General features: G+C 50.3%; 1 protein-coding gene across 1 annotated transcript; it reads left to right on the forward strand.

The window, feature by feature from the left end:
• Positions 1–4,962: 4,962 nt before the first annotated feature.
• On the forward strand, positions 4,963–20,346 carry Prx (periaxin). The gene is made up of 6 exons (XM_041654607.1): positions 4,963–5,022; positions 5,112–5,213; positions 5,334–5,459; positions 9,055–9,382; positions 15,558–15,754; positions 16,345–20,346. The coding sequence occupies exons 1-6, from the start codon at positions 4,963–4,965 to the stop codon at positions 20,206–20,208; spliced, it is 4,677 nt and encodes a 1,558-aa protein (XP_041510541.1). The 3' UTR covers positions 20,209–20,346.
• The last annotated feature ends 5,100 nt before the right edge of the window (positions 20,347–25,446 follow it).

Below are 25,446 nucleotides of genomic sequence, written 5' to 3' on the forward strand. Positions count from 1 at the left end.
CTGAAGTTACAGTTATGTGCCGTTACGTGGTTTCTGGGAATTGAACCTGGGTCCTCTGGTAGAACAGCCAGTGCTCTTATCCACTGAGCCATCTCTCTAGGCCCTAATTTTTTTTCAACTAAATTTATTTGTGTGTGCATGTGTCGTAAGAATTACCTTTGTGTGTGTGGCAGTCAGGGGACAATTTGCCTGTCTTGGTTCTTGCTTCCCCTTAGGTGATCCCAGGAACTGAATTCAGGTCTTTGGTGTTAATAGTCAGGGCCTCCATCTGCTGAGCCATCTCACTGGTCCCCAGTTTAGGTCTTAAAACCCATTTGACTCCATGACAAGGCAAGCATTCTTACCACCCCGATTTCAAAGAAGACATTGAGGCCCAGCGATGCCCTGTGTTTGCTGAAGTAGCCAGAGTGCCTGAGCTGTGGTTGGAAGCCACATTATCAGGGATTTAGGAAGTTGTCTTGAGAGTTTCAGGGATTATGAGGGCTAGGCCTGGGGCCTGGGGCCTGAGATGGTTCGAGTGGGGTACTGAGTCTTCTAGTGGGGGTGGTATGCAAATTCTTGAACCAGAACTGGGGTGGAGGTCTGGGCTCTGGCAAAGGAGAGATTGGTGTTTTCATATCCCCACCCCTTGCAGATGGATATAGTTCAGAGAAGGGGATGTTTGTTTCCCCACCACCCACCCTTTGGTGACATAACAGCAACGCAGCCAATGGCCAAGGCCCCTCCCTTCCTCCCCCTTCCCATTCCTTTTCCCTTCCAGCCCAAGGCTGGGGCTGACCAGTCGGACCAGGAGCTCTGCAGGTGTCTGGAGGCTCAACGGTAAGAAATGGTCAGCTAGCCAGGCTCGGGAGCCCTAGGAACACAGCCGTGGGGGGTGGGGGGTGGGGGCTGGGAAGGGAGAGTCACAGAAGAGTTAAATTCATGGGCTTTGGAACCAGGTTCTGGGTTCAAATCCTAACTTCTTCTATGGGGTGGTGGAGTGCTCTTTGAGCTTATGTAGCCCAGGCTGGCCTCCAATTTATATAGCTGAGTGTACGTTTGAACTTCTGGGCCTCCTGTTTGCAGCTCCTAAGTGCTGGGACCACAGGCGTGCGCCACCATGTGAGTGTGTGTGGTGCTGGAGATGGATTGCAGGGCCACACGCTAGGCAAGGTTCTGCCAGCTAGTCTCTACCTCTCTAGCCCTTCCTTCCTTGGTTTTGGGGACGCGATCTCAGGATCTTTCTATGTAACTCAGGCCGGCCTTGGACTTCCAGCAACCCTCTTATTTTAATCTCATGAGTTCTGGGTGTGCACAACTACACCTGCTGGGCAGCTTCAGGTGAGAGACTTCAACCTTTGTCTCCACTTTGCCATCTGTAAGATGGGCAGATAGAGGCCCCCTTGCTCAGATGGAGGAGTCTGTGAATTGCTGGGGAAAAGGTTCTTGTTCTTTGAAGGTGGATGGTGGAGAGTAGCACAATCCCATTGGTGGGAGGCTGGGCTCAAGCTGAAGTTGGTGCCTCAATTTAAAGTTCCCCGTTGGGTGGGAGGAACTTAGGGGCCACTGTGGTACAAAGTCTGGGTATGGAAGGCAGGTGTGGTAGTTTATACCTGTAATCCCAGCTCGTAGAGGTGGAAAGAGGCAGGGGGACCAGAAGTTCAAGATCATCCTCAGCTACGTAGGGAGTATGAAGCCTGCCTGGACTAGCATACAACAAGCCAAAGGCTCGAGCTCTAGCATCCCACAAAACCTGGTGTGGTTGAGACTGTAATCCCAGAACCAGGGAGGTCTGAGAAGAAGGATCAAAAGTTCGAGCTCATCCTTGGTTACTTAGGGAACCAGAAGCTAGCCTGGGTATGTGAGATCCTGTGTGTCGTCCACTCCCCCCCCCCCAAAAAAAACAAAGAAAAGTAGAGGGCTCAGAGGTAGCTCAATAGTAGAATGCTTGGCCAGCAACCATGGGGCCCTGAGTTCAATACCCAGCATTTTATTTATACACACACACACACACACACACACACACACACACATATATGAAGCTGGGCGATGGTGGCACACGCCTTTAATTCCAGCACTTGGCAGGCAGAGGCAGGTGGATCTCTGTGAGTTCGAGGCCAGCCTGGTCTACAGAGCTAGTTCCAGGACAGCCAGGGTTACACAGAGAAACCCTGTCTCGAAAAACCAAAAACAAACAAATATATATATATATATATACACATACATATATATATATGACAAATCAAAATAAATTATATATATAGAATACATATAGTTTTGTTTTTTGTTTTTTGTTTTTTTTTTGGAGCCTGTCCTGGATCTCCCTTGGTAGACCAGGCTGGCCTCGAACTCACAGAGATCCGCCTGTCTCTGCCTCCCAAGTGCTGGGATTACAGGAGTGCGCCACCACCGCCCGGCTAGTTTTGTTTTTCTAGACAGGGTTTCTCTATGTAGCCCTGGCTGTCCTAGAACTCACTCTGTAGACCAGGCTGGCCTTGAACCCAGAAATCTGCCTGCTTCTACCTCCCAAACACTGAGATTAAAGATGTGCGCCACCTGCCTGACTAAGACATTATTATATTTCTATACATTAGTACATAGTAGTAAATGCTTAAGACGTAGGGTCCTTGTAAAGTTTGGAAGAATTTCAGGCACATGTTAGGGTGGTGCCTCAAGAAATGAACTGTTGACATCCAGAAAGTTCTGCCTGGCCACAGTCACCAGGAGGACTCCATTCCCTCTTCCTGTGACACAAACCAGGACTCCCAGGAAGCATGTCCCCAGCTTCCTTACCTAGGGGGCTGGGCAGGGCTGAGAACAAAGCGTGCCTGTGGAGAGTGCATTTCCCACGGAAGCTGCCTGCACCCCTGCCCAGGAGCTGGGCACATGGCTCAGGAAGGGCTCAGTGGCCTAAATATAACTTGGGCTGGGCAGCTGTTCCGGGCACAGATGAAGAGGGAGGGCACTGTGCTGCCCCTGCTCTGCCTAGACTTCCTGTGTCAGGTTCTAGGTGTAGCCTCACTGCCTAGGCCCAGAGCAAGGGGAATGTGGCCTACAACACGCTCTTTGGTATCTGCCACTACACCGACCTTATTGACTCTCATTTGGATTGGATTTTCTTTTTCTCTTTCTTTCTTTCATTTCTTTTCTTTTCTTTCATTTTTTTTTTTTTTTGAGACAGGGTCACATGCTGTAGCCCAGGCTGGTCCAGAACTCATTATGTATCCCTGACTGGCCATAAACTATAAATCTTCCTGCCTCCCACACCTGATGTTTTAGTATTTTTGACGCACGGTCTCATGTAGCCCAGGCTGCCTTCTAACCCATAATCCTATTTGATTACAGGAGTCTTCGGCCACTCCCAGACTGACATTGTCTCCCACTTTCCTTTACTGCCGGTAAATAGGGTCCATGAGGCTGCATAGGCCAGGCCTGGCACGAACAAAGGTCCCTCTGAAGTTTGTTCACTTTGACCCCTCTGGCCCAACTCAGTTCTTGCCCCTGCAGCTCTGCAGCGTGGGCCTTGCTGTCTGTCACAAATTGCGACTCGAGTAGAGGTCAAAGGCACAGGTCTTTACCCCACCTTATCCTAGTCATGTGACCCTAAACAGGTAACTTCTCTCTGAGTCTTGATCTTTGCCTTTGCAACTAGCATATTCAGGGTGAATTCCAGGTTGTTGCCTGCCCAGGGTCTGGTTCACAGGAAAGCCGTCATTAGGGAAGGTCTTCAGGTTACAGGCTGGAGCTGAGGGCTCACAAGGAAGCCTGGGCTTAGACACAGAGTTATGAGACACTGTGGGGGGCAGCCAGGGGAGCAGTTACAGTGTGTGTGTGTGTGTGTGTGTGTGTGTGTGTGTGTGTGTGTGTATGTACGCGCGCATGTGTGTGTTTTAGGTTTGTCCGGCCTAACCAATTGTAAGCTAAGTTTGCTGTTTTGATACCCAGTTTCACACAGCTGGCCTATGAAGCTTAAGGATGGCCTTGAACGTCTGATCTTCCGGCCTCTCTCTATTTGCCAAAGGTTGGGATCACACATATGAACCACCGAACCTGGTTTATGTAGTGCTGGGAAGTGGAACCCAGGGCCTTTGTGCAGGCTAAGCAAGTGCTGTACCGTCTGAGCTCCTCTGCCCCAGTGGTGAGCTATGAAGGGCCATTGTGTGGCCGTCGGTGGGTGGGTGGGTGGGCAGGGGCAGAATGTGACTGGCACAGCAGATGGGCCATTGTGTAAGGGAATGTGCCGCATGTGCCTGACCTTTTCCCGTGTGGCAGGGGTTGGCGGGCTGGCATGCCAGGTGGGGGCCAAGCTCAGGAACAGTCTCCTCCTCCGTGTCCCCAGAAGAGCCAGACTGGAGGCTGACGGCTCTATGCCTTCTTGGCTTGTATGTCCCACATGGGTACCAGTTCCCTTGCCTCTCTGAGAGGACATATTTTCAGAAGTAAGGCAGGGGGGTTGGGGATTTAGCTCAGTGGTAGAGCACTTGCCTAGCAAGTGCAAGGCCCTGGGTTCGGTCCTCAGCTTCAGAAAAAAAAAAAAAAGAAGTAAAGCGGATATCTGGTAAACTAAAACCAGTGTCATACACTTGTGACCCAGTATTTGGGAGGCTAAAATGGAAGATCGGGAGTTCAAGGTCATCTTCAGCTACGTAGAGAATTCAAATTCGAGGCTAACATTTACTGAAGACACTGTCTGAAAGCGCCAAGCAAGCCAGGAGGTGGTGGTGTGTACCTTTAATCCCGCCACTCTTGAATCCCAGAGCTCTGGTTTTGATTCCATAGCAGGGAATAAATCAGATGCGGTGGGATTTCAAGTTTGGGCTACCTGGCCTGGCTCTATATTCAGGCTTTTGAGACAGGGACTCGCTGTGTACCCCAGCTGGCCTAGAACTAACTATATGGCACTTGTGGACAAAGAATTGGCAGAACAGGCACAGGGTCAGCTCTCAGGAAGCCACTGGGGCCTAGGAAATAATACTACTGTGTATGTTGTTCTTCCTAGAGACCCAGACCCAGGAGGCCCAGGGAGCTGGAGGTGACCCTCAGGTGAGTGCTGGCTGGTACCACATACTCTTCCTTCTCTGTCTTCCCTGGGTCTCTCTGGTGCCCCATGGCCCTTTGTCCCTCCTTGGCAGGCAGCAAGACCTCAAAGGAAGCGTGAAGTCCCTGCTCACAGTTGTGTGTCACCTCAAGTGGGGCTCCGAGCATCAGAAGAAAAGGCCAGCACCCAGGAAGCGGTGAGGGGCCCTACTCTTTGTCCGCCTGATACCACTCTTACTTTGACTTCCCTAGCAAGCCTCACCACTACCCCACAATTCCCCCGCCCCATGCCTCAAGGCTCCATCTTGTACCCCCAGGCTCAGTGGCAGCTGCTCCATGAGGAGCTGAAGTTGGTCCTACAGCAGAAGGAGGAGAGGAAACAGGAGCCTGAGGCCCAGACGACTCACTGCCGAGCTATGGAGGTTAGGAGCCGCAGCGCTGAGGTGAGTGTTCACAGGCCAGGGTGGCAAGGGGGCATGTCCCGGCTCCTCTGGGCGTCAGTGTCCCCATCTCTAAGCTGGAAAGTGTAAATGTTAGGGGGAAATGAACACCTGTAAAATGCTCAGCACAGTGTTGGGCATCCAGGTAGGTGTGGTTGCTTTAATGCCTGCCATTTTAGATTCCAAGTTCAAGGTCAGCCTGGGCTACTGAGCTGAGACAGCGGCTGATTCTGTGGATCGTGTCGAGCTGAGTGAATAGTGAGTGCCAGGCTTGGAGGCACAGGCCTGTCATTCATTCTAACACTTGGAAGGATGAAATGGGATGACTCAAGTTCAAGGTCAGCCTAGTCAACTTAGTAAGACTCTGTCTCAAAAAAGTAAAAAAATGTGTCACTCAGGGGTGGGGTAGAACCCAGGCATGAAGCCCTGGGTTCAATCCTTGGCATTAATGATGATGATGAAACTCAGCAGAGGGGCCAGCCAGATGTCTCAGTGGGTACAGTGCTTGCTGCCGAGCCTGCTGACCTGAGTTCCAGCTCTGGAAGCTCCACAGTAGAAGGAAAGGCCCAGTTCCTACAATTGATTCCCTTAACCGCTATATACACACACACATACAGAAGTAAATGGATGTAAACAAAAGAAACCCTGTGACTGGAGAGATGGTTCACTGGCTAAGAGCACTGACTGCTTTTCCAGAGGATTGGTTCCAATTTCCAGCACCCACATGGGGCTCACAACCATCTGTAACTCCTGTCCCAGGAAGATGACACACTCCTGTGACCTCCACTGACACCAGGCAGTGTGGTACACAGGCATACATCTGGAAAAACACCAGTGAACATAAATTTTTATTTGTTTGTTTGTTTGGTGTTTTTTTGTTTTTGTTTTGCTCCCTCACCCCAAATCTTTTAAAATTAAATTAGAAAATAGCTGGGCGTGATGGCACAGGCCTCTAATCCCAGCACTTGAGAGGCAGAGGCTGGTGGATCTCTATAAATTCAAGGCCACCCTGCTATTCATACTGAGTTTTAGGACAGTCAGAGCTGTGAGACTCTGTCCTGAAAAAACAAAACAAAAAAACTGAACAGAAATCTTTCATCCGCAGGTTCATGCTTATGATCCCAGCGTACCATCCCAGTAGTCAAGGAGGACTACTGTGAGTTAGAGTCAACATGCACTACAGAGTAGGGTCTTGAGTCAAAATACGCCCCCTACAGTCAGGTGAATCTCTGTGAGTTCGAGGCCATCCTGGTCTATAGAGTGAGCTCCTGGATAGATTCCAAAGCTACAGAGAAACCCTGTCTTGACAAAAACAAACAAAAAAACAAAACCTAGAAAGAAGAGGTGAGGGTAGGGTCAGGGTAGAGGGCTTGGACCCAAAGGGGCGGGTCTAATCCTACACTGCTTTGGCTGTGCAGTCCTAGGTGGGTGACCTAACCTCTTGGAGAACCAGCTCCCTCATTGGTGAGATGGGGCAATGAGGATTTTGAGGATTGACTTTTTGGCCTTCTGTACAGTCTGGCACTAAGGGAACGCCCTCAGTGACTGTCATTGCTTTTCAGTTATGTTGGCAGCTTTAACCTCTTCTACTGGGTACTGGGCAGGGTGGCTCTACTTGTAAAGGAGCCCCATGCAGGCTGAGGGGGACAGGCAAGGGGGCTACTGCTTATTCCCTGGGGTGGAATACCTAAGGACAAGGCTTGACTGTTTAATGTGCTGTGTGCCATTAGGAAGACTACTTTAACTTTCTAGGCTTTACTGCCTTCCTGTGACCTCCCCCAAAATATGGGGGGATGCAATGAGATCCTTCCCAAAGAGGAGTCAAAGGACTATGCTGCTCCCAGAAGCCCACTCCAATGACTTTTTTTTTTTTTTTTTGGTTTTCCAAGACAGAATTTCTCTGTGTAGCCCTGGCTGTCTTAGAACTCAATCTGTAGATCAGTCTGGCCTCGAACTCCGAGATCTGCCTGCCTCTGCTCGAGTGTTGGGATTAAACGCATGTGCCACCACCGCCCAGCCCCACTCCAACTCTTAGGTTCCATATTGCCCTGCCCTAGTCCCTTGAGGCCACTGCAGCGGGGCATCTAGTCTAGTCCTGTTTTTCCCTCTCCAGGCTCTGGGATGGGCACGGGTCCTGGCTGGTCTCAATGCCTTGCACCTGCCCCGTTTCATCCTCACTTGTTCACAGGCAGACACTTCCCTGTATTACTCAACGTTTCAGGATAGCAATAGGCTCAGGACGTGCACAGGGCTGCCCCAATGCACACAGCAAAGTGGTTTCCTAGACAGAATCAGATCTCTCGCTTCCTCTACTGGGAAGCAGATGTGAACCCTGTAGTGTGTTTCGGAACAAGGGCTGGTAAATGCCACGAATGCCACTTCTGCTGCGGTCGCCATTCATTACCCACACACCCCTTCACTGGATTCCCTCTCCCGGGGGAGTTAGAAAATCCACAACAGCATTCTCACACATATTCAAACCCACCGAGATCAAGGCCCCATTCTTCCATCCTGCATGCCCTTGTTCTATAGGAATAATTACACTCAAGTGGAATATTTTTATATGTGTTTTGGTTTGTTTGGTTGGTTTTGTATTGGGAATGGAACCCAGAACCTCGTGCACGCTAGGAAAGGCCTCTACCACTGGGTTAATTCCCTAGGATAGTTATAAAGTTATTAAAGCCCCCCCCCTGGTCTTTAGAATAAGAATATGGATCCCTGGAGTTGGCATTTTGTTTTATGCCTTTAATCCCAGGATTTGGGTGATCGAGGTTGGACTGCCTTGCCTCAGCCTAGGCCTAAGGAATCCCTTTCAGTAAGGGCAGGGGTGAGCTTGGTGGGCATGCCTGTCATCAGCCTGAGACAGAGGCAGGCAGATCACTGTGACTTAAAGACCAGCTTGATATATGTAGTGTTTCAGGCCAGCCAGAAGCTCATGAGACCCTGCCACAAACAAACAATAAATACATGAGGGGACAGGTGGGCGGACCTAAGCTCAGTTTCCAGCTTCCACATTGGACTATCACAACTAACTGCTTGTGGCTTCAGCTACAGAGGACCCCAAACCTTCCTCTGGCCGCCATTGGCACCCATGTGCATATGCACATTGTACATGTGCGCACACACACACACACACATCTTTTATTTTTTTTAATTATTTATTTATTTATTTATTATGTATACAATATTCTGCCTGTGTGTATGCCTTCAGGCCAGAAGAGGGAACCAGACCCCATTACAGATAGTTATGAGCCACCATGTGGTTGTTGGGAATTGAACTCAGGACTTTTGGAAGAGCAGGCAATGCTCTTAACCTCTGAGCCATCTCTCCAGCCCCCCACACACATCTTTTAAAAGGTTGGGCATGGTGGTACACATCTTTAATCCCAGGACTCGAAAGTGGATCTCTGTGAGTTCAAGGCCAGCCTGGTCTACATAACAAGTTCAAGGCAGGTCGGGACTCATCCCCTCTCAAAATGAAAAAAGGAAAAGAAGGAAGGAAGGAGGGAGAGAGGAAGGAAGGAAGGAAGATAAGAAAGAAGATGAATAAGCCTCTCAAATATGCCTCTTAGGCACTCCAAGCGGCCCCACTCCATGATCTGGCTCTGTCCACGCACCCCCTCCTCTTCCAGACCCGACCCTTGCTCCTCCGGACCCCGATCCCCCGGAGAGCGAGCGGGAGGGTAGAGCAAGAGAAGGAAAACAATGGCAAGCTCTGGGCGAGTTGCAGTCGTGGCGCGTCATTGCGACCCCTCGCCGCCCACCACAGGAGCTGAGACGAGCCGAGTTGGTGGAAATTATCGTGGAGACCGAGGCGCAGACGGGGGTCAGCGGCATCAACGTAGCGGGCGGCGGCAAAGAAGGAATTTTCGTCCGCGAGCTGCGCGAGGATTCACCTGCAGCCAGGAGCCTCAGCTTGCAGGAAGGTGGGCGTGGCCTGGACGTGGAGAGACGCGGGGGGGGGGGGTCTTCGGGGGAGGAGTTAAGAATCGCCCTTGGGTTGGGGGAGTGGCCTGGAGGAGGCGGGGCGGGGCTGATCTGCGGAGGCGGAGTTGGGAATCTGCTTCGGGTGGGGGTGGGGGGCCTGGGTTAGGGCGTGATGGGAGTGGGGCGGAGCCTGGTGGCATAGTGGGGACGGGGCTGACATGCGTGGGTGTGGTTAGGTATCTGCCTAGAGTCCTGGCGGGGATGTAACTGAAAGTGGACCAGGAGGCCGGGTTAAGAAGTTGGGGTGAGGCTTTCCTTGTTCTTTTCCTGAATCTAGGTCCTACTCGACCATGACAGGCAAGCGCTCTACCATTGAATTACATCTCATTCACTGTTTGGGGTGCTCGGGAAATTGAGTCAGGGCTTCATGGAACCCAGGTTTGCATTGAACTCGCTGTACAGCTTTGGATGACTTGACGCCATCTCCCAAAGAGCTAGGATTACAGGCATGCACCACCATGCCCCGCTTTCCAATCCCCTTTTAAATTTTTGAGAGTCTTTCTAAGTTGCCACGTTGTCCTTGAATTTCCTGTATAACTCTGGCTGGCCTTGAACTTGAAAGATGATTTTTTTATTTGTGTGGGTGTTTTGCCTCCAAGTACGTCTGTGTGCCTTGTGCCTGCTGTACCTCCGGAGGCCAGAAGAGGGCACGGGATTCCCTGTGAGCCGCCAAGTGGGTGGCAGGACAAATATGGATCCTCTGGATGGGCAGAGAGCACACTCTTACATTGTTTTTGGTTTTTTCTTTTTTGGTTTTTCGAGACAGGGTTTCTCTGTGTAACAGCTCTGGTAGCCCTGGAACTCGCTTTGTAGACCAGGCTGGCCTCGAACTCACAGAGATCAGCCTGCCTCCGCCTCCCGAGTGCTGGGATTAAAGGGGTGAGCCACCACCACCGGAGAGCACCCTTAACCACTGAGCCTTCTTGCTAGCCATCGGTCTTGAACTTTTGATCCTTCTGCCTCAGCCTCCGGAGCTTGAATGACAAGCCTGAGTGACCATGCCCAGCTGGCACCGTGATTATTTAAGACCAGTTCATTGTCTGTGTTGGATTCCCAGAACCCTCGTGATATTTTTGTGTCTCCATATTTTCATCTTTAAATGGGAATAATTAGCACTGATCTCATGAGGTTATTATGTAGCTCAAATGAGTCAGGTTTTGAAAACAGCACACAGCGAAGTGTCCCACAGTAAACACTATGTAAGTGCTAATTAATGTGTTATTGGGACAGGAGAAAGGGGTGGAGTTAACTTGAGGTGAAGAGAAGAGCTTAATTAAATAATTAAATGAAAGACATTTTAAGAAATATGGATGGAGCTGATTTGACTTATGTATTGCATGTAACAATTATTCTTTTTTTAATTAATTTTTTTTACAAAATGTGTTATTTTTGTCATACTGGGGATGGAGCCCAGGGCCTTTGGACTTGCTAGACGAGTGCTCTGTGACTGCACTGTGCTCCCAACTTCTCGGTGGTGGATTCTAGGCAAGCTTTTTTTTTTTTTTTTTTTTTTTTTTTTCTGAGACAGGTTTCTCTGTAACTTTGGAGCCTGTCCTGGAGCTAGCTCTTGTAGACCAGGCTGACTTTGAACTCGCAAAGATCTGCCTGCCCTCCCAAGTGCTGGAATTAAAGACGTGCGCCACCACTGCCCAGCTTTAGGCAAGCTTTCTACCAATTAAGTAATCCCCACTCCATAATAATTCATTTTTTAAAATATTTATTTATTATGTATACAATGTTCTGTCTGTATGCCTGAAGGCCAGAAGAGGGCACCAGACCTCACTACAGATGGTTATGAGCCACCATGTGGTTGCTGGGAATTGAACTCTAGACCTTTGGAAGAGCAGGCAATGCTCTTAACCACTGAGCCATCTCTCCAGCCCCTCCATAATAGTTCTTTACAAAGCATCTTATTGCTTTGGCTACGATGGTGAACAAAACAAAGCAAGGTTGCTGCACCTAAGGCATTTACAATATAGGGGGGAGACACAAGTAAGGAGGTCAGGGGAAGGGCAATTTTGTTGTGTTTTTTTTTAAGATGTATTTATTTATTATGTATACAGTATTCTCAGTACTCTGCCTGCAGGCCAGAAGAGGGCACCAGATCTCATTATAGATGGTTGTGAGCTACCATGTGGTTGCTGGGAATTGAACTCACGACCTTTGGAAGAGCAGGTGGTGCTCTTAACCACTGAGCTATCTCTCCAGCCCGGGAAGGGCAATTTTGAAGGGCTCATACGGACTAAGACTTTTATTCTGTGACGTATGCAGAGAAGCAGGGATACAGCCTGTTGAGCTGCTTTATTTGTAGTCTGACTATCTGAGGCAGCATCAGGAGCAAGATCAACAACAGGAGTGGTTCTTGGATGAGCCGCTAAGAGATGATGGATGCTCAGGCTGCAGGTGGGGTTGCTGAAAAGAAGGGTTTGGATTCTGGGTATTCTGGATCTAGGTGTGGGGTACGATGGAGAGGGAGGCTTCCAGGATATTCCCAGGGACCACTCACTCTGAGGTGAGGCTGTAGCTCAGTGGTACAACACTTGGCCAGCATGGATGAGGCCCTAGGTTTCATCTCTAGTACTCCCAGGAGTTTTTACCTGAACAGGGAGTAGCCTGTTGATAACTGGAGCTGGGCCTAGTACTAGCCTGTCATCCCAGAAGCCCCTGGGAACCTGGGGCAGGCGGCTGGACCACCTAGGGAGACTTTGTTTCAAACAATAAATAACTATTTAGGAGGCAGGAGAATGGAAATTTAAAGTCCTGCCTAGGCAACTTAGTAACATTCTGTTTCAAAAACTGGAAAGAGGGCCGGGTGGTGGTGGCACAGGCCTTTAATCCCAGCACTTGGGAGGCAGAGGCAGGCGGATCTCTGTGAGTTCGAGGCCAGCCTCGTCTACAAGAGCTAGTTCCAGGACAGGAACCAAAAAAGCTACGGAGAAATCCTGTCTCGAAAAATAAAAAAATAAAAAAATAAACTGGAAAGAGGACTAGGACTGTGGCTCAGTGATAGAAGGCTTGCCCAGAGTCAGCAAGTTAGAGCCTGGGGGTGTGGCTCAGTGGTAGAACATTAGTCCAACTATGCCCTGGTTCTGTCTCCAGCACCATTAAAAACAAAAAGTGGAGGCTGAAGAGATGGCTCAGCATTTAAGTGAGAACATTGGTTACCCTGCTTCTTTTTTTCCTTTTTCTTTGGAGACAGGGTTTCTCCATGTGGCCTTTGCTGCCCTGGAAGTAGTTCTGTAGACCAGGTTGATCTTAGACTCAGAGATCCACCTGCCTCTGCCTCCAGAGGTCTGGGATTAAAGGTGTACACCTCCACACCTGACACCTAGAGATGGTTTAAAAATACAGGGAGGATGTGTATAGCTTTAATGCAAATACTATACCTGTTTTTGAGACTTGCACATTCACGGATTTGTTATCTGGGGTGGATAGTGTTCCAAAGAAACAGGGAACTGCAGAGATTGGGGTGCAGAAGAGAGCATAAAGGAGGGAAACATAAACTTGGATGTTAGAAGAAGCAGACTTTTTTTTTTAAGTGTTTTTTCAAGACAGGGTTTCTCTGTAGCTTTGGAACCTGTCCTAAACTCACTTTGTAGACCAGGCTGGCCTCAAATTCAGAGATCTGCCTGTCTCTGCCTCTGAAATGCTGGGATTAAAGATGGGCATCATCTGGCTGGGTTTTGTTGTTGTTGTTGTTGGTTTTTGTTTTGTTTTTTTGTTTTGTTTTGTTTTGTTTTTTTGAGACAGGGTTTCTCTGTGTAGCCCTGGCTGTCCTGGAGCTCACTCTGTGGACCAGGCTGGACTCAGACTCACAAAGACCCACGTGTACCTGCCTCCCAAGTGCTGAAATTAAAGGCATGAGTCACGACTGCCCAGTTTGAAGCCTAATTTTGCTAAATTTCACAAAATTTCCCAACTGGGACACTATAGTCCTAATACTTAGGAGGCTGAGACCAGAGGATTAATAGTTCGAGGCCAGCCATGGATTCATAGTGAGAGATCAAGACCAGCCTGAGCTATACAAGGAGAGCCCAGATTCAAATAATCAAAAGCAAAAAACAAAGGCTGGAAAGATAGATCAGTGGTTAAGACATTGCAGCCAGCAGTTTCCCAGCACCCTCACTGGGCAGCTTACAACCTCCTTAACTCCAGTTCCAGAAGGTATGAAGCGCTCTCCTGGCCTCTGTGGGAAGCAGCATGCGCATGCACGTGAACACACACACACGCGCACATATACACACACACACACACACACACGATAAATATTAAAACACACACAATAACAAGTGTTACGGGGCTGGAGAAATAGTTCTGTGTGTGGTTAAGAGTGCTTGCTGAAGCGTGTGCGTGTATGTGAGCACAGGTACACACAGTGTTTGAATCTGATCTGTGTTCCCCAAAGGTAAAGAATTAAGATGGAAGCTGAGTGGTGGTGGTACAGGACAGGCTCCAAAACTACAGCAAAACCCTGTCTCAAAAAACAAAACAAGCTGGGCGATGGTGGCGCATGCCTTTAATCCCCAGCACTCGGGGGGCAGAGACAGGCGGATCTCTGTGAGTTCGAGACCAGCCTGGTCTACAGAGCTAGTTCCAGGACAGGTTCCAAAGCCACAGAGAAACCTTGTCTCGAAAAAACAAAAACAAAAAAATAAAATAAATAAATAAATAAAAATGAAAAAATTAAAAAGAAAAAAGAAAAGATAAAGGAAAAGAAAAAAAAAGCCGGGTGGTGGTGGTGTACACCTTTAATCCCAGCAGGTGGATCTCTGTAAGTTTGAGGCCAGCCTGGTCTACAAGAGCTAGCTCCAGGACAGACTCCAAAGCTACAGAGAAATCTTGTTCTGAAAAACCTAAAAAAAAAAAGAAGAAAAAAAAAGAGTGCTTGCAGAACTTCCTGGGGACCCTAGTTCAGTTCCCAGCACCCATATCACATGGCTCATAGCTACTTGTAACTCTGGCTATAGGGTATGTGATGCCCTCTTGTTACCTCAAAGAGCACCCACGTAAACAAGGCATACATGCCAGGCCTCCTTAGCCTTATTCCCCAGGGAAAGGTGAGTGTGCTAACTGCCCATTCCTCAGTCCCACATGCAGGAAAATCAGACGCAACAGGGAGTCAAGTCAAAGCAGGAACTCAGTTTATTACTGTGAACTACAAGAGCTAGTTCCAGGACAGGCTCCAAAACCACAGAGAAACCCTGTCTCGAAAAAAAAAAAAAATTACTGTGAGCTTCAGCTTATATAGGTTAAGTGACATCATACGACACAGGGGTACTTCAGCCAATGAGAGACAGCCTCTGGCTGGAGGGGAGTCTACCTAGATTTTGCTGTCTCATCCTCACTTGGTAGGTTTGAGACTATCCTTCAAATTCGAGCTAGGCCTCGAGGTATAGGCCCTGAGATAATTTTGGCCCAACTCATACATACACAGGACCATACATTAAAAGCCGAGAGAGCAAGGGTGCTAACACACTTCTTTAATCCCAGACCCTGGGAAGCAGAGAGAAGAGGCTAGACAAAGAACGTCTGCCAGTGTGGTTTTTGTATGTATGTGTGGTATTGGAGACTGAACCCAGGACATCCTTCATGCTAGGCAAGCATGCGCTATCGCAGAGCTACATCTCCAGTCCCAACAGTGTGTTTTTATGCGTTCAAGAATATGGGGGAGAATCTGTCCACAGACCGCAAGGAACTGCCATATAGGCTATCACCTTTATAACCCATAGCCAGGAGTGGTAGCAAAGGTCTGTAATCTTAGCTCTTGAGGTGGAGATTGAAGGATCAGGGGCTTTAGATCATCCTTCGCTATTATAGTAAACTGAACTACACGAAACTCCTGCGGGCGCTCATGGATGTTACTTTTCGATGGATGTTACTCTATCCAGTCCACCATAAGTGGCCTGATGGATTCAATTTGTAAAGGAGCGGGGCCAAAGCCAAAGGAACCAGCTCTGTTCCTCTGATATTTTCTCTCTCAAGCCAGAGGCAGAAATAAGCAGGGTCAAAATCTGGGCCTGGGCCTCACTTGGCTGACTCCTAGGAAGTGGGCGTGTCCCAGTGTGGGTGGAGCCAGGGGAACTCACTCCCCGCCCACCTCTTCCTCCCTTGCAGGGGACCAGCTGTTGAGTGCCCGCGTGTTCTTTGAGAACTTCAAGTACGAGGACGCGCTTCGCCTGCTGCAATGCGCCGAGCCTTACAAGGTCTCCTTCTGCCTGAAGCGCACGGTGCCCACGGGGGACCTGGCGCTGCGGCCCGGGACGGTGTCTGGCTACGAGATGAAGGGCCCGCGGGCCAAAGTGGCCAAGCTGGTACGCGTGCTTAGCCCGGTCCCGGCCCAGGGCAGCCCCAGCGACCCGGTCTCTGCGCCATAAACCCTACTCCCTGCTATCGTAGCCCAGTTTATCCCTTTGTCTTGTCACTAACCCAACACTAATTCACCCCTTACCCCTTGTTCCTTGTTCACTGCTCCTAAACTCAGCCCCCTGGAAGGAGGATGCGCCAATCAGAAGGTGGCTCTCGCCCATCCCCATCAAGGGAACCAGGCTCATTAGGGGCCACAGAGGCCTCCTAGAAGGCCAGATTCTAGCCTAAGGGCAGATGGGTTACTGAGCAACCCGAGTTTCTTTTCCTCTCTGGGTACCAGTCTCCCCATCTCTACAATGAGAACGTTGGAAAGGCCTTAAATTTTTGGGTCCCTGTTGCTACCACCCCTGTCCATTCACAGCGAGTTTCTAAATGACTGTCATTGCCTTCCTGGGGTGAAGTGACAGACAGGCAATGTATCCTCAAGACATCCCCAGCCTGGCATAATACTAGGTGGGGTTTTATTTTTCTGTCCACTCCCAGCCTCCCACTGTCCCACAGCCTCCTCTCTCCTGCCTCTCTCCTCTCTCCTCAGAACATCCAGCATCTGTCCCCTGTGAAGAAGAAGAAGGTGGTGCCAGGGGCCCTGGGGACCCCTGCAGATTTGGCCCCTGTTGACGTCGAGTTCTCCCTTCCCAAGTTCTCCCGACTGCGTCGGGGTCTCAAAGCCGAGGCTGCCAAGGGGCCTGTCCCAGCTGCCCCTGCCCGTCGACGCCTCCAGCTGCCTCGGCTACGTGTCCGAGAAGTGGCCGAAGAGGCCCAGGTGGCACGAATGGCGGCTGCTGCTCCTCCCCCAAGGAAGGCCAAGGCAGAGGCTGAGGTAGCCACAGGAGCTGGGTTCACAGCCCCTCAGCTAGAGCTAGTTGGGCCTCGGCTGCCAAGTGCTGAGGTGGGTGTCCCTCAGGTGTCAGCTCCCAAGGGGACCCCATCAACAGAGGCAGCCAGTGGCTTTGCCCTCCATCTGCCGACCCTTGGGCTCGGAGCCCCAGCTGCACCAGCTGTGGAGCCCCCAGCCATAGGAATCCAGGTCCCACAAGTGGAGCTCCCCACCCTCCCCTCTCTTCCCACACTTCCATGTCTGGACACCCAGGAAGGGGCTGCAGTGATAAAAGTCCCCACCCTGGATGTGGCAGCACCTTCTGTGGGGGTGGACCTGGCTTTGCCAGGTACAGAGGTGGAGGCCCCAGGAGAGGTACCTGAGGTGGCCCTGAAGATGCCCCGCCTCAGTTTCCCCCGCTTTGGGGTTCGAGGGAAGGAAGCTACTGAAGTCAAAGTGGTCAAGGGCAGCCCTGAGGCCAAAGTGAAGGGTCCCAGACTTCGAATGCCCACCTTTGGACTTTCTCTCCTGGAGCCCCGGCCCTCTGGTCCTGAAGCTGGCGCTGAGAGCAAGCTGAAGCTCCCTACCCTCAAGATGCCCTCTTTTGGCATTGGCGCAGCTGGGCCTGATGTCAAGGCCCCCAAAGGGCCGGAAGTGAAGCTCCCTAAGGTTCCTGATGTCAAACTCCCGAAAGTGCCTGAGGCAGTCATTCCAGATGTGCGACTCCCCGAGGTACAACTGCCAAAAATGTCAGAGGTGAAACTTCCAAAGATCCCTGAGATGGCCGTACCTGATGTTCACCTTCCAGAAGTGCAGCTGCCCAAAGTCCCTGAGATGAAGCTCCCGAAGGTGCCTGAGATGGCTGTACCTGACCTACACCTCCCAGATGTTCAGCTCCCAAAAGTTCCAGAAATGAAACTCCCAGAGATGAAACTCCCGAAGGTGCCCGAGATGGCCGTGCCCGATGTTCGGCTCCCAGAAGTTCAGCTGCCCAAAGTGTCGGAGATGAAGCTCCCTAAGATGCCCGAGATGGCCGTGCCCGATGTTCGGCTCCCAGAAGTTCAGCTGCCCAAAGTGTCGGAGATGAAGCTCCCTAAGATGCCCGAGGTGGCCGTGCCCGATGTTCGGCTCCCGGAGGTTCAGCTGCCCAAAGTGTCGGAGATGAAGCTCCCTAAGATGCCCGAGGTGGCCGTGCCCGATGTTCGGCTCCCGGAAGTTCAGCTGCCCAAAGTGTCGGAGATGAAGCTCCCTAAGATGCCTGAGATGGCCGTGCCCGATGTTCGGCTCCCGGAAGTTCAGCTGCCCAAAGTGTCGGAGATGAAGCTCCCTAAGATGCCCGAGGTGGCCGTGCCCGATGTTCGGCTCCCGGAAGTTCAGCTGCCCAAAGTGTCAGAGATCAAAGTGCCTGACGTGAAACTTCCTGAAATGAAGCTTCCAGAAATAAAACTGCCCAAAGTGCCCGAGATGGCAGTGCCCGACGTCCACCTCCCAGAGCTGCAGCTTCCTAAAGTATCAGACATGAGACTGCCTGAAATTCAAGTGCCACAAGTCCCAGAGGTGCATCTTCCTAAGGTGCCAGAGATGAAGTTGTCCACAGTTTCTGAGGTGCAAAGAAAAGCCGTAGGGGTGGAGCAGGCAGAAGGGACTGAATTTAGTTTCAAGTTGCCGAAGGTGACCTTGCCCAAGTTAGGGAAGGTGGGCAAGCCCAGTGAGGCAGGTATTGAGGTTCCAGGTAAACTCATGACACTTCCCTGTCTGCAGCCAGAGGTGGGCAGTGAGGTGACTCCCGTTAGTGTCCCCTCCCTCTCTCTGCCTTCTGTGGAGCTTGACTTGCCTGGGGCCCTGGGCCTGGAAGGACAAGTCCAAGAAGCCCCCTTGGCCAAAGTGGAGAGGCCAGAGGGCCCCAGGGTGGCAGCAGGTGTTGGAGAGGTGGGCTTCCGGGTGCCCTCTGTGGAGATTGTAACTCCACAGTTGCCCACGGCCGAAGTTGAGAAAGAGCAGCTAGAGATGGTAGAATTGAAAGTCAAACCCACTTCCAAGTTCTCGCTGACCAAATTTGGACTTTCGGGACCCAAAGCGGTCAAGGCTGAGGTGGAGGGGCCTGGACGAGCCACCAAGCTGAAGGTCTCCAAGTTTGCCATTTCACTCCCCAAAGCTCGAACTGGGACCGAAGCTGAAGCGAAGGGAGCTGGAGAAGCAGGGATGCTGCCTGCCCTGGACCTGTCCATCCCACAGATCAGACTGGATGCTCATCTGCCCTCAGGCAAAGCGGAGGTAGCAGGGGTTGAGAGCAAGCCCAAGGGGCCCAGGTTTGCACTGCCCAAGTTCGGGGTGAAGGGCCGGGACTCGGAAGCTGAAGTACTAGTGGCAGGGGAAGCTGAGCTTGAGGGAAAAGGCTGGGGCTGGGATGGGAAGGTGAGGATGCCAAAGCTTAAGATGCCCTCTTTTGGACTGTCCCGAGGGAAGGAAGTAGAAGTTGAGGATGGACGCGTTAGCCCTAGCAAAAAACTGGAGGCCATAGCTGGTCAGCTTAAGATTCCTGAGGTAGAACTGGTCACACCAGGAACTCAGGAGGTAGAAGCTGCCGCCAGTGGAGTGAAGCCATCAGGTCTGAAGGTGTCCACCACTGGGCAGGCGGTGGCAGAGGGCCAAGAGGGAGTGCTAAGGGTGCCCACCCTGGGCATCTCACTGCCCCAGGTAGAACTGACCAGCTTTCACGAGGCAGGAACTGAAATTGCAGCTTCATCTGCAGAGGGCACAGCAGGCTCTAGGGTCCAGGTGCCCCAGGTGATGCTGGATCTGCCTAGAACCCAGGTGGCAGAGGGTGATCTCTTAGTAGGTGAGGGCATCTTCAAGATGCCCACAGTCACAGTGCCCCAGCTAGAGCTGGATGTCGGGCTAAGCCATGAAGCCCAGGCTGGTGAAGCAGCCAAGAGTGAGGGTGGCTTGAAGCTGAAGTTGCCCACCCTGGGTGCGGGAGGCAAAGGAGAGGGTACTGAGCACGAGGACCCCGGGGCGCAGCGCACCTTCCAGCTTCCTGATGTGGAACTCACTTCCCCAGTCAGTAGCCATGCTGAGTACCAGGTGGTTGAGGGCGATGGGGATGCTGGACACAAACTCAAGGTTTGGCTGCCCCTGTTTGGTCTGGTGAGGGCTAAGGAAGGAGTGGAAGGCGGAGAAAAGGCCAAGAGTCCAAAGCTCAGGCTGCCCAGAGTGGGCTTCAGCCAAAGTGAGGCGGTCTCCGGAGAAGGCTCTCCAAGCCCCGAGGAGGAGGAAGAGGGCGGTGGGGAAGGAGCTTCTGGTCGCCGGGGTCGGGTCAGGGTCCGATTGCCTCGTGTAGGCTTGGCTTCCCCGTCCAAAGTCTCTAAGGGACAAGAGGGTGAAACAACTTCCAAGTCCCCAGTTGGGGAGAAGTCACCCAAATTCCGCTTTCCCAGGGTGTCCCTAAGCCCCAAGGCCCGGAGTGGGAGTAGGGACCGGGAAGAAGGTGGATTCAGGGTCCGACTGCCCAGTGTGGGGTTTTCAGAAACAGCAGCTCCGGGCTCCACAAGGGTTGAGGGAACCCAGGCTGCTGCCATCTGAAGCCCTGGACAGAGGTGGATTCCCCTCTTGCCTTCCCATCCCCCACCCAACTCCCCATTTTGTGTGTGACATTACTAGCACTAATCCTCAGAAGGCTCGGAGATGGGCAACTGACTCAGGCAGGAGCCAGAGGCCCGGGACACCTCATTAGCAGAAGTGCCTGTATATTAAGCCAAGCTATGTGAATAAAATAATTCAAAAGTTGCCATGTGTCCTGGTTCCTGTGTGTGCTCAAGACTGTGCGTGTGTCTCCTTATTTGTGCCCCCCCCCCCCGGCTTATGCAATGTTAGTTGAACGGTCCTGGGGGACCCACTGCCCTCAGCAAGTGAACTTTTGTCCATCTTTCCCTTTTCATAAACAGGACTTTATTTTACTTTTGGTGGCTTGGGGATTGACCTTCAGGGCTTTCGTGTCTGCTAGCCAAGTATTCTACCCCAGAACTACAGCTCCAGCTTTTAAAAAAGCACTTTTAGTTTAATCCCGGCACTTGGGAGGTAGAGGCAGGCGGATCTCTGTGAGTTCGAGGCCAGCCTGGTCTACAAGAGCTAGTTCCAGGACAGGCTCCAAAGCTACAGAAAAACCCTGTCTCGAAAAAAAAAAAAAAAAAAAAAAGCACTTTTAGTATTTTATCTGTAAGAGGGTTTTCCTTGTATATCATATGCCTGGTGCCTATGGAGGCCAGAAACTCCAGAGATTTGTGAGCCACCACGTGGGTGCTAGAAATTGAACCCAGGTCCCCTGGAAGAACAACCAATGTTCCCTAACTACTGAACATCTCCCCCCGACCCCTTTGACTTGGTCATTTTTTTTTTGAAGCAAAGCCTCATATACCAGACTAGTCTCAAACTATGTAGTCAAGGATGAGTCTGCTGCCTGCCTCCATCTCCCAAGAGCTGGGATTGGAGGTCTATGCCACCATGCCTGGTGCTGGGAATTCAGCTCAGGGCCTCATCCATGCTGGACAAATCCACCACGCGAGCTACACCCAACCCCTTCACTTTTAATTTTGAATTTCACTGTTTCCCAAGCTGGCTCGGATCTCCCTTCCGTTGTTTTCACTCATCCTGCCTCAGCCTTCTGAGAAGAGTTGGAGCACAGACTGTGCCACCAAGACCACTCTGCCAGGCGCCACCCTCCTTTTCCTGTCGGTCTGGTTTGACTGCTCTGTACACTTAGGGCCTCGCCCAAGGAGGCGTCTCCTGGTTCCTGTGTTGGAATCAAGGCTTCAGAGCCTCACTCTTAGGATCAGGTCCCAGGTCCAGAATGCCCAACACTGCTCAGCTCCTAGGGACCGGGGGCCACCCTTTCCCTCACCTTACACTCACTGGCAGGGATCTAGGCCTCTCTGTGACGTACAATCCTAGTCCAACCCCAAGTCCTTTCTACAGAACTCAATTCTGCCCTACCTGCCTCTCGTGCATGTGTGTGTGCACTCAGACAGACAGACAGACACCCCCCACACACATATAAACATTTCCAGTATAAAAAATGAGAGCAAGGGGCTCTTGCTTACTTCAGCCTTATTTCCCAACTGGCTCCTCATGCAAGAAGCCCTTTGTCCCCACTATACTTGACAGGAATCATCTTCACCTGTGGTGGACTCCCCCCAGCATTTGGGTTTTTAGAACCAGCAATCTTTTTTCCCCTCCCCTTCCCTTCTCTTCTCTTCCCTTCCCTTCCCTTCCTCTTCCCCTTCCCCTTCCTTCCTTCCTTCCTTCCCTCCCTCCCTCCCTCCCTCTCTTCCTTCCTTCCTTTGAGGCAGGGTCTCACTGTGTCTCTCTGGCTGTTCTGGAACTCACTCTGAAGACCAGGCTGGCCTCGAACTCACAGAGATCTGCCTGCCTCTGTCTTGCAAGTGCTGGGATTGAAGGCGTGCACCACCACGCTCAACACCAGCAATCTTTCCTCAGTTTCCCCTGAGTGCTTTTCCCTCTCTCTCCCTTCTCCTGGCTTCTTACCAAAATGTCAAACTTCTTACAGATGAATCATCTCTCTGCTGACTCCCTTCTCTCCTGCTCTCTGAGCCCTTGGGGCTCCACCTCCTCAGTCCACTCCACAAGTTCCCTAAGTTGCCTCTTTCTGCTCTTCTTTTGGTTTTTCGAGACAGGGTTTCTCTGCATAGTTCCTGGTTATCCTGGAGTTCTATAGACCTGGGTGGCCTTGAACTCAGACATGCACCCAGAGTTGACAAACCCAGACATCCCTGAATTTCTCGGGAAGACAGCTATTGTAGTTTCCTGTGATGATTCCCACACCATATATATCGGAGGTGTGTGTGTGTGTGTGTGTGTGTGTGTGTGTGGCAGCTCCTGTCTTGTCTCTGAGAGTCTCTAGCCCTCAACTGACTTAAGTATGAGTTCTTAAAAAAAAAAAAAAAAACTTTTTTTTTCTGACATAGGTTCTAATGTAACCCTAGGCTGGCCTCAAACTTTCTATGTAGCCCTGGCTGGTCACAAACTTTTGAGTGTCTTGTCTCAATCTCCTGAATTCTAGGATTACTGCCCCATTTACCAAGCCCAGAAATTTTAGGTATTTTTAAAACTTCTTGAAGTACAGTGGTGGTCACAAGTACCTTTAATCACAGTACTTGGGAGGCAGAGCCAGGTGAATGTCCAAGTTCAAGGCAAGCCTGGTCTACAGAGTGAGTTCCAGGGCAGTCAAGTCTACACAGAGAAACCATGTTGCAAAAACAAACAAAAAAAAAAAAACAACTCTGATCCAGGCATAGTAGCATTTATTCAACTCCAACTGTTGGGAGGCGGAGGCAGGGAGATCAGGCTTGAGACCAGCCTCAGCAACAGTGAATCCAAGGTTAGTCTACATGAGATTCTGTCCCAAAACAACAAACAACAAAGCAAAAAACAGTCAGGCATGGAGAGATGGCTCAGCATTCAGTTAAGAACACTTGCTGGACTGGGTGGTGGTAGCAAATGGCTTTAATCCCAGCACTCGGGAGGCAGAGGTAGGCTCATTTCTGAGTTCGAGGCCAGCCGGGTCTACAGAGTGAGTTCTAGGACAGCCAGGGCTATGAAGAGAAACCCTGTCTCAGAAAGATAAAAACAAAAACAGACAAAAAACACTTGTTGCTCTGGGAGAGGACCCAGTCATCCACATGGTGACTTATAACCATCTGTAACTCTAGTACTGGGAGATATGAAGTTCTCTTCTGACTTTTGAGGGTACTCGGTATGCACATGGTACACATACATACATGCATGAACACCGTACATATAAAATAATACAATAAATTGTAGATGGAAGTTCCTGTCTCACCTGGTCCCGCAGCTGTTGAGTCCCAAATAACACACAGAGGTTTATATTAATTATAACTGTTTGGGCTATTGCTCAGGCTTATTACTAACTAGCTCTTACAACTTAAATTAACTCATAATTCTTATCTATGTTTAACCACACGGCTTGGTACCTTTTCTCAGTAAGGAATTCTCTCTTGCTTCCTCTTTGTCTGTCTGTCTGGTAACTATGTCTTCATCTTTCTTCTTACCAGAATTCTCCTAGTTTGATTTCCTTGCCTGTATGTCCTTCCTGGCTACTGGTAAATCAGCATTTTATTAAACCAATATGAGTGACAAATCTTTATAGTATACAAGAGCATTATCCCACATCAATAAATAAATCTAAAAAGAGAAGAAAGTAGAGATATCTAGGTGTAGGGTTTTTTTTTTTTATACTTTGGGAATTCACCACCCAGCTCCAAAATAAATACATGGAGACTTATGCTTATTTATAAATTTCTGGCCTCAGCTTGGCTTGTGTCAAGCCAGCCTTTCTTAAAATATTCCCATCTACTTTTGCCTCTGGGCTTTTACCTTTCTCTCTTCTATATACCTTTCTTTACGTTTTACTTCCATGGCTGGTTGTATAGCTGGTTGGCTGGCCCCTGACATTCTCTCTCCTTCTCCTTTTCTTGCTCCTCCCTCTTCTCTGTTCTTCTCTCTGCCTGCCATCCTACCTATCCTTTCTCCTGCCTAGCTATTGGCCGTTCAGCTCTTTATTAGACCAATCAGGTGTTTTGGACAGGTAAAGTAACATAGCTTCACAGAGTTAAACAAATGCAGCATAAAAGAATGCAACAAGCCAGGTGGTGGTGGCGCACGCCTTTAATCCCAGCACTCAGGAAGCAGAGGCAGGCGGATCTCTGTGAGTTCAAGGCCAGCCTGGTCTAGAAGAGCTAGTTCCAGGACAGGAACCAAAAAGCTAGGGAGAAACCCTGTCTCCAAAATAAAATAAAATAAAAAGAATGCAACCCATCTTTGCATCATTAAACAAATATTCTGCAGCATGAACGAATGTAACACATCTTAAACTAATATCCCACAACAGCCAGGTGTGGTGGTGTAGCCAGTATTTGGGAGGCAGAGGTAGGTGGATGTCTGTGTGTTCTAGGCCAGCCAGGGTTACGTAGTAAAACCTTGTCTCAAAACAAGAACATATATTGAGTAGAAAATGTATGGAAAAGAAAATTCGAGACAGAGAAACGGAGTTGTTTTGTCTGCCCTGGGTTTGATGTCAGTTTCTCTAATCTGACCTCAGTGTCTACCCCAGCAAATGTCCCTTGTCCACCTCACCTTCTCCCATGTCACCTTCTCACAGACTACCCGCAACCTGTCCTAGACTGTTTCTTCCCTCCCCTGACCCTTTCAGTCTCACAGCCTGCGCTTCTGCCCTATCTAGGGCCTCACTCCATCAGCTCCTGAGCCCTTCGCCAGCTGAATCTACCTGGACTTCCTCAGCCTCTCAGCCTCCTTGCTGGGGTCTGTGGACTCCTTTCCTGCAGTTCACCCTTTCTTGTGGAATATTATTTTCGCTGTGTAAAAGGTACGCCACATTTGTTTCTGCTGCTTTTGTCGTGCAAAGACATGTTGCATTTCAGGAGGTTGAGTCAGCAGTTAAATGACAGGAAGAGGTAGGGAGGAGGAAGTGTACAGAGGCTCTTTAGTGGGGCTGAGCAGAAGGGAAGGACACACTTTTTCTGGAAATGTGAGCAGGGAGAGAAGGTTAGCTACTTGCTCTTCAGCCTCTCTGAGCTAGCAGGATTTCACCTCAACCTTTGAATCTTGAGTTCTATAGCAATTTAGATAAAGTTTCCTTTAGTGGCCTAGATAGAGTTGGTGCCTGAGGGAACAGAATTCCCACCTAGCTGCCCCTGCCCATGTGGCTGAACTGCTGCTGGTAGCTGCAGAGTTGCAATTGCAGGTTGGGACAGCAGTTGCTTCAGG

This window comes from Microtus oregoni, unplaced genomic scaffold, assembly GCF_018167655.1.
Source record: "Microtus oregoni isolate MIOR12 unplaced genomic scaffold, Mior012 000006F_ref0000085, whole genome shotgun sequence".
In the NCBI taxonomy this organism is placed as follows: Eukaryota; Metazoa; Chordata; class Mammalia; order Rodentia; family Cricetidae; genus Microtus; species Microtus oregoni.